The 16,339-nt window shown below is 35.4% G+C and overlaps 1 protein-coding gene across 3 annotated transcripts in view; it reads right to left on the bottom strand.

Moving 5' to 3' along the window:
• Positions 1-16,339, bottom strand: part of EPHA6 (EPH receptor A6) — a 929,004-nt gene that overhangs the window by 143,239 nt on the left and 769,426 nt on the right. For 2 of the 3 annotated variants that reach the window (XM_046001267.1, XM_046001266.1), the window contains one exon: positions 2,863-2,988. The exons of the other annotated variant lie outside the window; for it this stretch is intronic. In XM_046001267.1, the coding sequence (XP_045857223.1) occupies positions 2,863-2,988 (126 nt within the window). The remainder of the gene's footprint in view (positions 1-2,862; positions 2,989-16,339) is intronic. 3 annotated transcript variants of the gene reach the window in all.

A 16,339-nucleotide genomic window follows, 5' to 3' on the forward strand; every position in this document is an offset into this window, starting at 1 on the left:
CTGATTACATATTTAGAAGAAGGACATCAATTCTTTTCAGGGAGGTAGAATTTGATTTTAGCAGGGAAGAATACAGCAGGGAAGATTTTGATTTAAAAAATATAATAGCAGTTACATAATTCTATCTTCTTTTTCAGCTTCCCTCCTCTCTTCTCTCCTCTCATCCCTCCTCTCTTCTTTCCTGTGACTTTCCTTACTTTGTTGGGTAACTTCTATATGAGAGGCATTGCATTCAATGCATGACTATACTTGCAATTTAATTTTTAGCTAATTACTTTCTGGTATCCTTCTCTGTTTGGAACTAAGAATAAAAACTCTTTATTATGACCTTTCTAAAAAATAGTAAGGTCATATAAACAGTATAAACAATTGACAGTGGTTACATAATTTTACCAACTTCAGGCTTATCTGTTTTCTGGACCTCATGAGTCAATGATGCACTCATTATTGCAGTAAGTGTAAAATTTACTATAAAAACATTGCTTCTTGATAGCACAGTGTGATATGAATGCGAAGAAACTATTTTACACAAGGCAGCATCACATATCTCATTTAAATTTGATTAAGATAAGTTACTGGGAATTAAATGAGCCCCGTCATTAGAACAGGTTTTTGTGATTCCTTGAATGACATAGCTAATGTCTTTTGAGGCCCTCGAAGTACTGTGAAATATAGTCAATTGGGAGAAAGCAAATTAATTGGTGCCCCACAGACATCAACCTCTGGCTAACTATTTAAAATACCATGGTACAGGTCATAGGAGGAACTGCTTTTTTGATGATGTCCTAAACCTGAAGGGTTATGAGTTCTTCTATTAGATAGAAAAGAAATACTTTTTAAAAATATAAAAGAATAAACATTTCTCATGATTACAGATTCATGCCTCTTTACACAAAATTATAAAAGAAATTCTTGGGAAGTAAGCTGTAGATAAATGGAAGAGGATAAAAATTACCTTTGAAATTGTAGCCATCATTACTGAAAAGTGCCAGAGAAGTGTACAGGGATCACTTATCAAAGTGATATAAGCCAGGAAAAGTGAGTTGAGTTAATTTCAGTTTGAGGGAACAAGAACAAGTTTAGATCTATAAATTTTTTATGAGGCAATTTTGTTACACCTGATTTGTATGTAAGTCATGAAAACTGAACTGAGTTTTCTCTCCTATGAAAGCTGGAGGCAAATTTGGCTTAAAGCCAAGAATAGAGAGCTAGAGTGTTCTCTCTGATCTCTCTCTAGAAAGTTGTTTCTGTGTATGTGTTGTGTATGTGGTGTAGAAACATCACCTTTCTTCTATCTTTCTCAGTGGCTAAATGACAAGGGTTATTTATTTATTTATTTACCAGTGATGCTGAATAATTCAAGTCACTCCTGAACTTCGTAATGTCATTTCTGCCAAACATACCTAAATCCACCAAGATTTGTCATTAAGAGTTAAGGATTAAGCCATTAAACTACAAATCATCCATTTCAAAATTCCAATCACTGAGATATTAATAATATATATGAAAACTGCCTTTTTATATTTGCAGGTAACTCTGAGAGCTTAGCGTATATGGATTTTTATTTCTAGTCTTTTGCATCAACACCACCATTACCACCAACAGTAAGAATGATAACATTTCTCTGCAATTGATAGTTTCATTTCTAAAGAGGAAAAAAGTGGCACTCATTGGAATTAAAATTGCTAATTTTTAATTCACATAATTTTGGTTCCTACCTATCAGTGGCCTTGTTTACCACAAAGCCTCAAACCATTATCAATCAGTAATTATCCAATGATAAAACCAAATTACACCAAAGCATATTTACATGTTATTTTGTATGTTCTAATTTAATACACAAGGATAACTGAAAAACAACAGAAAAATGTAAGCATAATAATCTTAGGCTTTGTCACTATAATTTTGTCAAGAAAAGCAAGAAATGTGCATGTTGGAATTTTGTTTTTATTGGATTTCCTAGTGTCTTCAATTGTTCCCAGTATTGGTTGGATGGGCCAGACCCTCCTGAATACATTGATGTCATTAGTATAATTTGTGGCACAATTATTAATTATGATAAAAAACAAGAATTAAGATAGATAAAACTCCAAGAATCAATATCCTAATTCTATTTTGCTAAGACACATATAAAATACAAAGCGGGTTTGTATCCTTCATACAACAGAAGAAGGCAGCTGGATATCTTAAAAATGAGAGGGGAGAAACAATTTGTGACTCAAATACTACCATGGATAATCTGAAAGGGATTTAGTAAACTTTGAAATTGCACTTTAAAATGCTCAATTTCTATATTTTGTTTCTCTCATTAATAAAATATAGCTTTGGTCAGATTGACATTTTCAGGGGAAACTGAGTATTAATTTTCTTTTTCGGGTTCCTCCAAATTTGCTACTTTTTGGCATTTCTTCCAATAATTTCTCTTTAGTGAAATGAAATTTTAATTAAATCTCTATAAGCTCATCCAAATATGGAATTACTCTTTCTGTTAATAATGTTATTTTCAATTCTCTTTGCTAGCCAGTTCCAAGTGGCAAAATAGCTCAAATTTATCTTTATTTTTATTCCTGATTTATGAAATTTGGGATTTAAAGCTCTAATTCTTATTCATGTAAAAACTATTCTAGAAGAAGCCCCAGCATAATGCTAATTGGGTGTGCAGGTTACAGATTTTTCTTCCACTTCCTTTTACTACTTCTGAAGCATTAGGTATCATAAATGTGATCCCTGCAGTATAGAAAAGTCACTTGCATTTCCTTTCAACAATATAGAAATATTTATTTTTGTCTTATGGATCTTTCAATTGTGAGCACACTCCTATTGCTGTATATGGTGGCAGAAAACTTCACCTGAAATACCTACCAGCAGGAATCCTGGGGGGCAGAGATCCTCCCCCTGGCACTGGATGCGGGGCCTGGATGCTATTTAAAAACCCTGCCCTCAGGAAGCTGGGGCAAAACGCCTCCACCCCAATGGCCGGAAAGGATCCTTTCAAGAGATAAAAATGGACATTAATCAAAACCTTCTTTGTGGAGAAGTTGTTGATCATTTAACTGGGGGAAAAAAAAAACACCTATGATTAATAAAGACATCAAACCTTAAAAGAAGTGATAAAATGAAAAGGGATAGAATGCATTTTTATTCATAAACCTTAAAAAACCCACCTAGTTTTTGAAAAGAAAGCTGCTCTAAACTAGTTACAATCACACATGGTTTAAAAGAATGCTAAGATAAAATTTCTAAACCCTCATTTGACAAAGTGGATATAAATAAGTCATTGAAGTTGTCTATTTGTAGAATGCACACCCAGGGTTACAGAAGACAGCCACAGCAGGATGAGACATCGAAGGTGCATGGAAGGAGCAGTGCCTTGTTTAGGTAAGTCAGCAGTAGTGCATTTTTCAAATAGTGGCAAGAACCTCAATATACACAATTCTTAATTTGTTATACTTTTCGGGAGAAGACAGAGTTTGCAAAGGTGGAACCGTACGCTTTTTTACTTTCAAGAGAGCTATTGTAAAGCAAAACGAAACAAAAAAACCCCCAAAACCAAAACCAAAACCAAAACAAAACAAAAGAAAAAACAACAACAAGAAACAAAAAGTAAACTACTTGGAAGTTTATCCATAAGATTGTATCATGAATTGTAGAATAAAAGACTGTCAGAATTGGAAAGGACATCAGAGATCATTCAGGTCCTCATTTTACAGAGCAGCAAACTAAGGCACGGGAAGGGAGAGGGCTGCCACTGAGCTGGTGGACTCCTAGAACAAAAATCTTTCCACTATAGATTAAAAATAAATAATGAGCCGCTTCACATTTGGAAGACTGCTATTCTCTGAATGTGAATTAGAAACCCTTCAGTTTGGAATAACAGCATTACAATTTGGTGTCTCAATGACCTGAAAGATACTCAAGTCATTCAGAAGAAAATTTAATACACAAGCACTGTCAGTGCATGGGCGGCACTGGTAATTCATATGGTACATCCAAGTTTAATCACAATAATACCCTAAAAGCAAGTTACACTGACGGTGGTAAGGCACCCATATCCTTTGGGGCCTCTGAAACCCCAGCCAGGCCCAACAATTTCTGGATAAGGAGACCAGGGATCAATCCTCCCATGCTCAGTTTTAACAAGTCCTGAATTTTTGAAGAGACTTCATTCTGTTCCTTGACACAAATTTTGCTCCTACAGTATGTTAAAATTGACAGCCTCTTTGGACTTGGGCTAGAGCTAAATAGACCTGGTATACCTACCACTCTCTATACAAGTTGCTTCTCTGGAGAAATTTGTTGCTAAAGAAAAGCCAGCATTTCTCAGATCTTTAGAGATGTTTTATGGGTGAGACCTGTCCATTGTACATTGAATTAAAGAAAGCATAGAAAGGAAATCATTTACTGTAAATAAATCTGTTTTGTGGTTGATTTTATAGGCTTTAGTATAAAAGCCCAGAGGCGTTTGAGTCCCTTAAACATTAAGAGATGTGGCTATAGTGCCAAATTGTAGGCCATAGAGTGTTCTGAGGTAACTTTTGGTGAACAGTGACTCTAATTTCTACTACATGAGGGTATATATCATTGAGCAAAAGTGTGCCCTCATTTACACATGTCCCACATTGCAATGTTTCCACATTGTCTGGGAAAATGGCCATGGCCAAGTAGCATCACTGAATACCAGGTAGAGATAATTACATATTTATACTTCCTTTTTAAAGTTATAAAAATGGGGCACCTGGGTGGTTCACTGGGTTAAGCCTCTGCCTTTAGCTCAGGTCATAATCTCAGGGTCCTGGGATCCAGCCCTGCATCAGGCTCTCTGCTCAGCAGGGAGCCTGCTTCCCCTCCCCCCCACTCCGCCTGCCTCTCTGCCTACTTGTGATCTCTCTGTGTCAAATACATAAATAAAAATCTAAAAAAAAAAGTTACAAAAGTAATGGTGATTTTGCTTCAGTGAAAATAATTATAAGAAATTCATATTGTAGAATAGGCTGTGACAAACAGAAATATTCCAATTCTAGCTGGTTATGGATTTATTGAAACCAAGTGACAGGAAGCTTGGTTCAAGAATCCTAGATTGTAAAGAAAAAGAATAACATAATCATGCCCAGGAAAGAAAAAGGACTATAAATATAATCATCATAAAAAAATTGGAAGAAAAAAAAGCATGTAGAGCAGACTTTAAATAATGTTAATATGCTTCACAGAGATTTTTATCTTTATATTTGCTATTTTAGCCATATTATTTCAAACTGTTAACTTAGAAAAGATATCCATTATTTTAACTTCTTGAAACAAAATAAAAATATTATATTATTACTATGATTACACTGATTACTATTTTTGTGGTTGTGACAGCTTGTCATATTTAATAACAGCTTTCATTTTCTTAAACTTGCTGCATCATTCATTATGGCTTTGTTATGTTTCTTTACTGTGGGTTAAAAGATCTTTCATTTATTGTGGCATCTCTTCCTTAAGGAACTGTCATTTTTTTATATATATATGAAACAAACAACCAGAAAAGCTGGTGTACATGAATACATATTCAGTTGAAATATCATATTACGTGCTAATAACGTCTTATCATTTTTCTCCTTAGGGTCAGTCATGTCAGTAGAGATTGCATGAAACACTACAGCTCTGTTTTCACAATTCAATAATGAACTGAATTTATTCTTTGTTATAATTCTCTTATCTCGTAATCTACAAGAAATTAAGTTCAGGAACATTTTGGGATTGGATGTGAAATAATTTTAGTCTGGTTTGTTGTATTGCTTACACTGCTGTCTTTGGCTGTTTTTATTTTTATTTTTTAAATAAGTAATTGTAACAAAGAAAAAAGAGAGGCACACAAACCAAGATACAGACTTTTTTTTTTTAAGATTTTATTTATTTATTTGACAAAGAGATCACAAGTAGTCAGTGAGGCAGGCAAAGAGAGAGAGGAAGAAGCAGGCACCCCAGCCCCAATGTGGGGCTAGATCCCAGGACGCTGAGATCACGACCTGAGCCAAAGGCAGAGGCTTAACCCACTGAGACACCCAGGTGCCCTAAGAAACAGACTCTTTTTTTTTTTTTTAAGATTTTATTTATTTATTTGATAGACAGAGATTGCAACTAGTCAGAGAGGCAGGCAGGGAGAGAGAGGAGGAGGCAGGCTCCCTGCTGAGCAGAGAGCCGATGTGGGGCTTGATCCCAGGACCCTGGGATCATGACCTGAGCTGAAGGCAGAGGCTTTAACCCACTGAGCCACACAGGCACCCCAGAAACAGACTCTTAACTACAGAGAACAAACTGATGGCTATCAGAGAGGAGGTGGGTGGGGGGATGGGAGAAATAGGTGTTGGCAATTAAGGAGGGCACTTGCTCTGATGAGAACCTGGGTGTTGTATGGAAGCGTTGAATCACTATATCGTACACCTGAAACTAATATTACACTGTACTGGAATTAAACATGGAAACAGCAAACTAAATAAGCAAATATTGAACTTATTAATTATATTATAGCAAAAGAATAAACAACAGCTAGTATCTGTAGCAAGATAAATGTAGATGTCCATCAGTATTGTTTTCAGTTGCATTCAGTAGTCTGAGTTACGTGTCAGGATGAAGTAGACTTTTGATAAGAATATTCTTCCCTTTCATTACAAGTTTGAAAATACAAGATGTGTCACTTCACATATGCTTTCCTAATCTCAAATTAATGAGTTTCCAGTTTGTTAGTGATCATGAGTCAGTGGGTTAAAGAAATACCATAATAGGATATTAGCATTATATTGTCTCTAATATAGAGTTGCCAGATAATCGGGCATCCTGTATTTTTATTTGCTAAATCCAAAACCCTACTCCAATATAATTTCAAACACTTTTGATTTTAAGACTCACAAAAGACACTATTAACTACTGGTATAAGGCAAATTAACATAAGTCACTGGCTGCAGGTTATCTGTCCTTCTGTAGTTCAGTGGTCGTTGATATCCCTTAGGTAGTACTGCAAATTATGACTAAGGGAAGACATATTTTTGGGGTGAGGGTCAGGATGTACGCTAAAGGCACTGTGATAACTGGTATACATACCCCCTTCACAAAGGAGAATTTCTCTCAAAATGATAGTAGCACCACTGAGAAACACTGTATGAGAGCAAAGCATCCTAAAAAAAAATTGGTTGCTAGTGACCATGATGTAAAAAAAAGCATAAGTTGACATGATTGGCCTGAGTTTTGACATCTGATTTGATCAATTAATGGAGGATTTTGATTATCTAGATTTGAAAGTAATCTGGCCTGTAGAGTCACCAATTTTCAAAGAGCTAAAATAAGATATATTTAACAGTTAAACTCGATGAAACAAAATTTCATTTTCATTGATTTGTAGGAGTCTCTTTGAAATAACTTTACCTTGGAAATTAGATCTTAAGAATTTGTATAACAAAATGACTATGACTTTGGATTCTTCATGTCTTAATTTCCTTATATATAAAATGAAAATAACAACTCACCCTACCTAATAATACTAATGTAAGGATTAAATAAAGTAAATAATCATAAATATAAGACAATATTATCAGATGGTCCCAATTTTTTTTTTTTTTTTTTTTTTTTTAAAGAGAGAGCAAGCAGGGGAGGGGCAGAGTGAGAGAAAGAATCTTAAGAAAGCTCCATGCCCAGTGCAGAGTCTGACATGGGACTTGATCTCACTAACCTAATATCATGACCTGAATTGAAATCAAGATACTTAACAAAGTAAGCCACCCACATGGCCCCAAAGTCCTAATGCTTTAAAAAAAGAAACTTTTTTTTTTTTTAAGGTTGTATTTATTTATTTGAGAGAGAAAGAGAGCATGAGAGGGGAGAGGTCAGAGGGAGAAGCAGACTCCCCGCTGAGCAAGGAGCCCGATGTGGGACTCGATCCCTAGACTCCGGGATCATGATCTGAGCCAAAGGCAGTTGCTTAATCAACTGAGCCACCTAGGTGCCCAAAAGAAACCTCTTTGGGTGAGAAATTGAGGTAGACTGATTAAATTTTTCTAATGCAGAACTACCTGCCTCCCCCACATACATAGATAAAAACCTAACAGAAGAAATCCCTTCTTTGAAGATTACATATCAATAATTTAACTCTGCTTGAAAAGTTTAATAAAGGTAATATCCCTATAATAGGAATTTTTTGAGACATGGTTCCTTCAAATTGTCTCCATTTGGTTTTATTTTTACAGATACCCAATTTGATCTATGTGTAGACAATAAATATCTAGATTCAGTTAAAAACAAACCATTTATAATTGTAAACTTAGTATTCTAAGTATTCATATGCACACATGTGACTCAAATAAATTATGAATAAAATATACTCATAATACTCCCTGTGGAGGATGCTCAAACATTTTCATTGTTAGAGGTGTGTGATCAGAGAATTTTGGACAATACTTGTTTAAGCAATAAAACAGTGAGAAAAATCCTACTAAAGACTTTACGAAGTAAAACAGTTACTTCAAGAGCTGAACAATTAGGGCAGGGCCTTGATTTCATCTGGCCCAAGGCAGTGAACCTAGAATTCATGCTGCTCCTTACACAGTGGTTCTCAACCTTGGATATACATCAGAAAATAGGTATTCAAGGTCCAAGCAAACACATGGAACACAAAATAGAAAATCTATGTCTTCTACTCCTAAAAAGAATTGTCAACTATAATGTGAAATGCCAGGATGATTTAATCTGACATGAAAAGAGATCACAAAATGTTCTAAATATATAGCATCTTATGTATATTGTGTGTGTATGGTATGATTATTATTTGAAATCAAGTACCAAAATAAGCCGAATTTGTAATCAGATACTACATTGATACATCTTACAGTTAGTATATAAAATGAATATTATTTCAAAATATTTAAATTTTATTCCTTTTATATTTTGTGTCTTAAAATATAAAACCATAACACAGTAAAACAGAAAATATATATAACTTATAAGTAGATTAATATTCAGAGTAGAGTTTGGATTCAAACCTGGTTACTGACAGGGGCATGACTACAATTTTGGAGAGCTAAGAATTGAGTATATATGCATTCAGAACAGAGATCCTTTCTTCAGCCTTAAGAATCCAGTATTCAGTTCTGTAACGGACACACAGTAGCTATTCTATGGCTGTGTGGTTAGGATTAATGATGGTACCTCTGAACTATAGTATGAATAACTTCAAAGTTTAATGATAGCATAGTCTGTTAAACCAAATGCTATGTTAAGGTCTGTTTTCCCTGAGGAATGCCCACTTCAGAACCTTCCAAGATTCTCTGCTTTATTTATAGAAATGCCTCCCTATCTATCATCTATCGATCAATCGATCTATCAATCAATTTCACTTGTCTTTTGTCAGTGTGTTTCCCTCTACTCCTTGTGTATCTCGTGTTTTCTCTTCTGTGTGTTTCTCTTCTATTTCTGCTACAATAATTTACAGATTACACATTCTCTCCTACACCGAGGGAAGTGAAAGAAAACCATAAGCCTGTTGTTTGTTTGAACACATACTTCCTAATTTTCTGTGATGTGGATGAAGCCTCAGACTCTGAGTTACATCACCACTGAAGGAAGACCAGCAACAGTAAGAAGAGCCATTGTCATGTAAGGCATTAAAAGAATGCATTTTTCTTCCATAGAAACCTTTGTTTAGGTCTCTTTATTTAATAACACATGATCTAGGAAATACTAAGTTGCTGTGCCTGGTTTAGCAGAGAAAAGATTCCTGCCATATCGTGATTCATGAGGTGAGCTGGCTGGGACCCCAGCATAGGCTGCTCTAACTTGATCAGAAGGTGCACAGGGTAGGGTTTCAATAAAGCCCAGGTGAATAAGTGGATTGAAAAAACGATCAAATGAGAAGTGACAAATTGCTCCTTAGGCAAATATCTTACTAGATCTAAGGAAGTACTCAGACTACTCCATTGCTTCATAGGCCTATAGTAACTTTCTAACAACTAGATGAGAGATAATTTTCAATTAGGCTTAACATGTAAAAGAGAACCATTACATTCATAAATAACTCATTCATAGACTTAGTCATTTGTTCAATAAATATTTATTGAAGCACCTTTTTTTTTTTTAATTTGGCACTATAACACACATTTCTAGTACAAAAGGAGGAAATCCTTTTTTTTTTTGAGAGGATACTATTACTTTCAGGAAATGATTCTTTCCCCCACCCCCCCAGGAAATGATTCTAACTAAGTTAAACCAAAGTTATAACTACAGACTTTTTTCCTCCTAAATTATTATAAATGGAAATATGCCTTCAATTATATTAGTATTTTCCTGTTTAGCTAACTACACAGCTAATCTCCATGAAGATTCTTCAGCACCAAATACAATTAAAGATCATGCAACCATTACTGTTTTGTTTTGACTTTTTTTTTAATCCTTCAGGTCACTGCAATATGAATTTTAGAGATTTCTCATCCTGTTGTTGTTCAATAGGTCACAATAAAAGTATTGAAGCAAAAAGGGCAGTTTCATGGCTAGATTTTTATGAGTTATTTCTGCAGTGTTTTTAAAAATAAATTTTCAGTTTTTCCTGCGTTATTTTTAAACTTGTAGGATATGTATGATGAAATTATGGTTGCTATAATTTTATAAAATTATAGCATTAACAAAGAGAAGATATTTTGAAGCTGATCAAAATAAGAAATTTATTAAAAATGTATTTTAATTTATATTTAAAATAGACATTTGTTGACTTTTTATTTATTTACTGTTTTAAAGATTTTATTTACTTGACAGAGAGAAAGAGAGAGCATAAGCAAGTGGAGTAACAAGCAGAGGGAAAAGCAGACTCCCCGCAGAGCAGGAAGCCTAATGATGAGAGTCTCAATCCTAAGACCCTGGGATCATGAACTGAGCTGAATGCAGATGATTAACTGACTGAGCCACCCAAGCACCCTGACTTTTTAAAAACAAATATTTTAAATGTCTGAGTTTTCTTATTTGTAAAATAATTAACTTAGATGAACTTCCCTAAATTTCCTTTAGTTCTAAAAGTCTATTTATGTAATTTTTATTTCATTTGTTATATTGAATTAAGCTTGTATTTCTCCCATATATGGATTATGTCCAGTGGTCTTACCTATGTTTTTATGTGGTAGGACTTGGAATCTTAATTACCAAAAATGTGTCCTGACTAAATTTGCAATATGCTGATATATCCATCAGGTTTTAATATTGAGACCAGAATTTTTATTCAACCATTCATTGGCAGATTCATCTTGGGTAAGTTATTTAGCTTTTCTGATACTCAGGGTCTTCACTTGAAAAATGGAGCTAATAATAAATGTATCACTTATATTGGTTTACTGCAGACCATACCGGAATTGCCTATTAGTGGCTAATAGTAAGTGTGCAATGAATTAGGGATAAATATTATTTTCCTTAATTCCCTAAACTTGACCTACCACTTCATGTCTCCATACCTCCATGATATCTCCTTCTCTTGGAAGGATCTTCTGTCCTTCTGGTCTCACATGCCTGATCTACCCAGAGAGAACTCATTATTCTTTCTACCATGCCCCCCATAAAATCTTAGCTACTAGAATAGAGGTAGAACACTATTATAGATGCAGTATTTATTTATTTACAATTTTGCAATACCAAATGCAAATACCTTTAGGGCCCATCAGTTACAATAAATTAGTATATCCAATTGATGACAAAAATGATGACAAAGGCACTGAGTCAAAGGTGAAAGTTTTGGCTAAGGGCAACAAATTCAGGTATTTAAAGAACACTGTAGAAGTCAATAAAAAACACCTCTTAGCTGACTCCAGCCTTTGGGCTGCTATCAGGTGACTGCTGTTTACATGTTTGTGTCCTCTATTAGCATTTGATCCCTTAAGAACAGTGACAAATCATGCATGTCTTATTCTTCTCTTTATGTCTAGTCCCAGAGCTTGTACATAGTGGGAGCTCAATGTAATGTTTATTAAGTTGAATTAAAATCATAATTATATGAATAGTTCAAAGGCAGTTTGACTTTATCTGCACACACATTAGAATGAGTTTTTTTGATGTCAGAGATTTTTTAAAGATTTTTTTAATTTTTAAATTTTTTTTAAAGATTTTATTTATTTATTGACAGAGAGAGAGATTACAAGTAGGTAGAGAGACAGGCAGAGAGAGAGGGGACGCGGACTCACTGCTGAGCAGAGAGCCCGATGCAGGACTTGATCCCAGAACCCTGAGATCATGACCTGAGCAGAAGGCAGAGGCTTAACCCACTGAGCCACCCAGGCACCCCGATGTCAGAGATTTTAAAATCACCTATACTCTAATAATATAAATATCCTCAGAACCTGTATAATTATTAAAGTTCAATGAGATTTGTGACTTTCCGCTTTAAATGTTTATGAAGAGCCAATATTTAGGAACCAGGGGCAACTAAAATTCTAAAAAAAATTTAAATTCTAGAGTTCCTTTCTCTAAGAAGTAGTGAAGGGATGACCTGAAATTGAAAAGCATGTCTTCATGACTGAGTCACCACATAAGGCCTTGGTCAGCAGATTGCTACTTACCCTTGTCTTTCTGGCCTCAGACTCTAAAACTGTATGTTCTTTTAAAAAATGCTTTTATACCTCAGGTGCCAAGGTGTCAGCTAAGGAGCTGCTAAGCAACATTTATCAATGTGTATGAGAGCTAGATCTATTTAGTTTCACAGGCAAAATATGCTATGTATTTAATATTTATGAACTATGGCTATATCTGTCACATTATTAAAGGGAAGTTTGTACCAGTAGTATACTTGATAAAGAGGTCATGAGGCAGGCTACTTCTGCCTTTTTATAATTTTTCATGGCTGCCTTTAGTTGGGACTAGCCATTGATTGCTAGCATGTACCCTGCTGTGTTGTTATCTCTCATATACAAAGTATGAAAGAGTATGTTTTGGATTTAGTTTTGCTTCCAAATATCAATAACATCATTGCCAGTCTTCTCTACAAACAAACATGTTGAAACATACCAAACATGTCTTATTTAAGGCTAAGATATCTAAATTTCTATCAAAGATTTATTAGCTTTTTAAGGTCAGAATGGTACTGATTTGGGAGAAAGGTAAACTAAGAAACAGACTCTTTTTTTTTTTTTTTAAAGATTTTATTTATTTATTTGTCAGAGAGAGAGAGAGAGAGAGAGCGCGCGAGCACAGGCAGAGGCAGAGGGAGAAGCAGGTTCCCTGCCGAGCAAGGAGCCCGATGTGGGACTCGATCCCAGGTCGCTGGGATCATGACCTGAGCTGAAGGCAGCTGCTTAACCAACTGAGCCACCCAGGCGTCCCTAAGAAACAGACTCTTAACTAGAGAGAAAAAACAGAGGGTTACCAGAAGGGAGGTGGGTTGGGGGTTGGGTTAAATAGGTGGTGGGGATTAAGGAGTGCACTTGTGATGAGCACCTGGGTGTTATATAGAAGTGCTGAATATTGTACACCTAAATATTGTACACCTAAAGCTAATATTACACTGTATGTTAATTAACTAGAATTTAAATAAAACTTTTTAAAAAAGAATAGTACTTATTTGGCATCTATATGGCATAGATTAGATGGCAGGATAATTTGGTTTAGTAATTATCATTTTGAGAATTTGGTCTTGAAAATAATCAAAAACACAGTGAGTCTTTAAAAAATAATTGAGAGTAGCTAATAGAGAACAAAACTAATCAAGACCCTAATGACTTGACACCAATTCTGATACAACAAATGTATGATTGTAATGGCACCATAATGGTAGTGCTCGTGGCCAAGACATGTCTACTTTTCCAGGTAGCCACTTTGTGCTTGAAGTACATGTGTGGGATTTCCTTCCATGCCGCCATCTGTGTAGTGTAAACACTTAGGTGGACACCACCCTGAGTCCTTCCAGTTTAGATCATGTTACTCCTCATTTTAAAAAGTCCTCAATCTCTCTACTGCTGGATACGAACCCAAGGAATAAGTATGGTTTCAGAGATAGGTGGACTAGGTTTCACTGCCTCCAGTCCAGGCCATGACTCTCCTCCTACTTCGCCATGGACTCATGATGCTGTTGGACCAGACGTCAGAGGAAATCAGTCTCATGGCCAAGAAACCCTACCTTGTCAGTCCTATGAAGACACATGTGGTTCTCACTCTGACGGGAGTTTTGTATATTAAATAACAAATGATTTAGTCTGTTTGGTGTATAGAAAAGACCAAGCTCAAGATGCAAAGAAAATTGAGAGTTCTATAGTCAACTAATGCGACTTATGGTAACCAAGGGATTTCCACAGTGTTGCCATGGGAACAGACCAACCAATTTGAAATGAAGACGGTTTGTCATATGCTTAGGCAGTAAATATCTTTTGAATTTGAGAATGTGTTGGGGCAGGAAATACTTTATGTAACTAAGTGGGTTATTCAGAAACTGAGAGATAATTTTTTGTGCTTTGTTTTCTAGTATTTACTTTAGAAAGCCAGGAATGTAAACACTTTCAGTTAAAAATTATTTATTTAGTTTTGGAAATTGAACAGGAAATGCATCTATCCTGGAAGCTTTTTGCACATTATTTGATGATGGGCAAAATATATAACTATTCTCTGATAATTTTATATCAGTAATTTGAAAACAGGATATCAATTCTTCCTTAAATTTGGTTAATCTGTCTTTAAAAGAAAATTAAATATAACCATTTTGTTGATTTGATCTATTTCTTCTAAAGCATAAAATTTGTGCTGATGATGACTAACAAATATAAAATAGAGTAGCTGGAATTAATTGCACAACAGTATACCTATTTATGTAGCATAGTGTCCAATATATCTAAAAGTAATTGTAAAAACAAAAATGTTTCACCTTAAACTTTCCAAATTTAAACTACATTTTTAAATATAAGGAAGTCATACTATCATTAGCTTGTTGAGCAAAGACTTACTTTGAATCCAGTTTTCTATGTTCAAACCAACTGCAGTTATTTTAAATGCATGATGATCACTATGCATGGACTGAAACCACATTACAGAAATATTTGCCACATAGATCCCATTTATATTTTCTCAGAAGGGCTAAGGATTTTCGAACAGTTAAATCTTTGCATACCTCTATGACACATCTGCCCATGTCTTTCTCTTTTTTTTTTTTTAAAGATTTATTTTTTTTGACAGATAGAGATTACAAGTAGGCAGAGAGGCAGGCAGAGAGAGAGAGAGAGGAGGAAGCAGGCTCCCAGCCAAGCAGAGAGCCCGATGCGGGGCTCTATCCCAGGACCCTGGGATCATGACCTGAGCCGAATGCAGAGGCTTTAACCCATTGAGCCACCCAGGCGCCCCTGCCCATTTCTCTCTTAACCAAGGTGTTAAGCATGATTGTCATAACTGTTACACTTTCTATTAAGCTGAAAGCATGATATTATTTGATATTTATCTTATATTTGCAATCTGAATTTTACCACCTAAGTGTAATGTTCACATGTTAACTACATTAATATATTTTCTGTTTAAAAATGGTTTTAAAAATTCTTGACTTACTACAAATGCACTAGAATTTTCATTGTTATTTAAATGCGTTGCTCACTCCTCTCAGCACAAAGTAAGAATGCCCTATCTTGGCCTCACCCATTCTAAATGCCCTGCCTAAGTGCCACCTCTTTTAAGAGGCTTTCCATTTTTCATGGCTGAGATAACCTTGCCCTCATTTATGCTCCCTCAGGAGGCAGTAAAGCTGCCATGGAAATCATGTAGGTGCTGGAATCAGAGGGACTCTATTTCAAGATCTACCTTGCTGGATGATGTTATGCAACTCACCTCTCTCCTTGAGCCTCAGTTCGCATTTTGGTAATAGGTGGAAAACACTCTGTTATGAGGACAATTATATAAGACAGTGTCTTTTTTTTTTAATTTTAAAAAGTTTTATTTATTATCTGAGAGAGAGAGCAGGGGGAGTGGCAGAGGGAGAGGGAGAGAGAGCATCCTCAAGCAGATACCCTGAGTGCAGAGCCCGACACCAGGTTTGATCCCAGGACACTGAGATCATGATCTGAGCTGAAATCAAGTGTTGGACGCTTAACTGACGAAGCCACCCAGATGCCCCTAGAAGACAGTGTTTTAAAAAATGCCTGATACAAAGCAGTCACTCACTTAATTCTTCCCTACCTACCTTTCTCAACTCTTTTCCCTCTTTTGGTCATGTACTATTACATTTTTCCTTATAGTATAATTCTTTCTGTTCATGGCATAGCTTATGGTAAGCTCCCTAAGGAGTTTCTCATTGTTATCTTTCTGACAGAACTTGGCATGGTATGTTGCATAGAGGGGTCAACTGTGAAGGTAACTTAAACACAGGAAG

The sequence above is a fragment of the Meles meles genome, chromosome 4, assembly GCF_922984935.1.
Source record: "Meles meles chromosome 4, mMelMel3.1 paternal haplotype, whole genome shotgun sequence".
In the NCBI taxonomy this organism is placed as follows: domain Eukaryota; kingdom Metazoa; phylum Chordata; class Mammalia; order Carnivora; family Mustelidae; genus Meles; species Meles meles.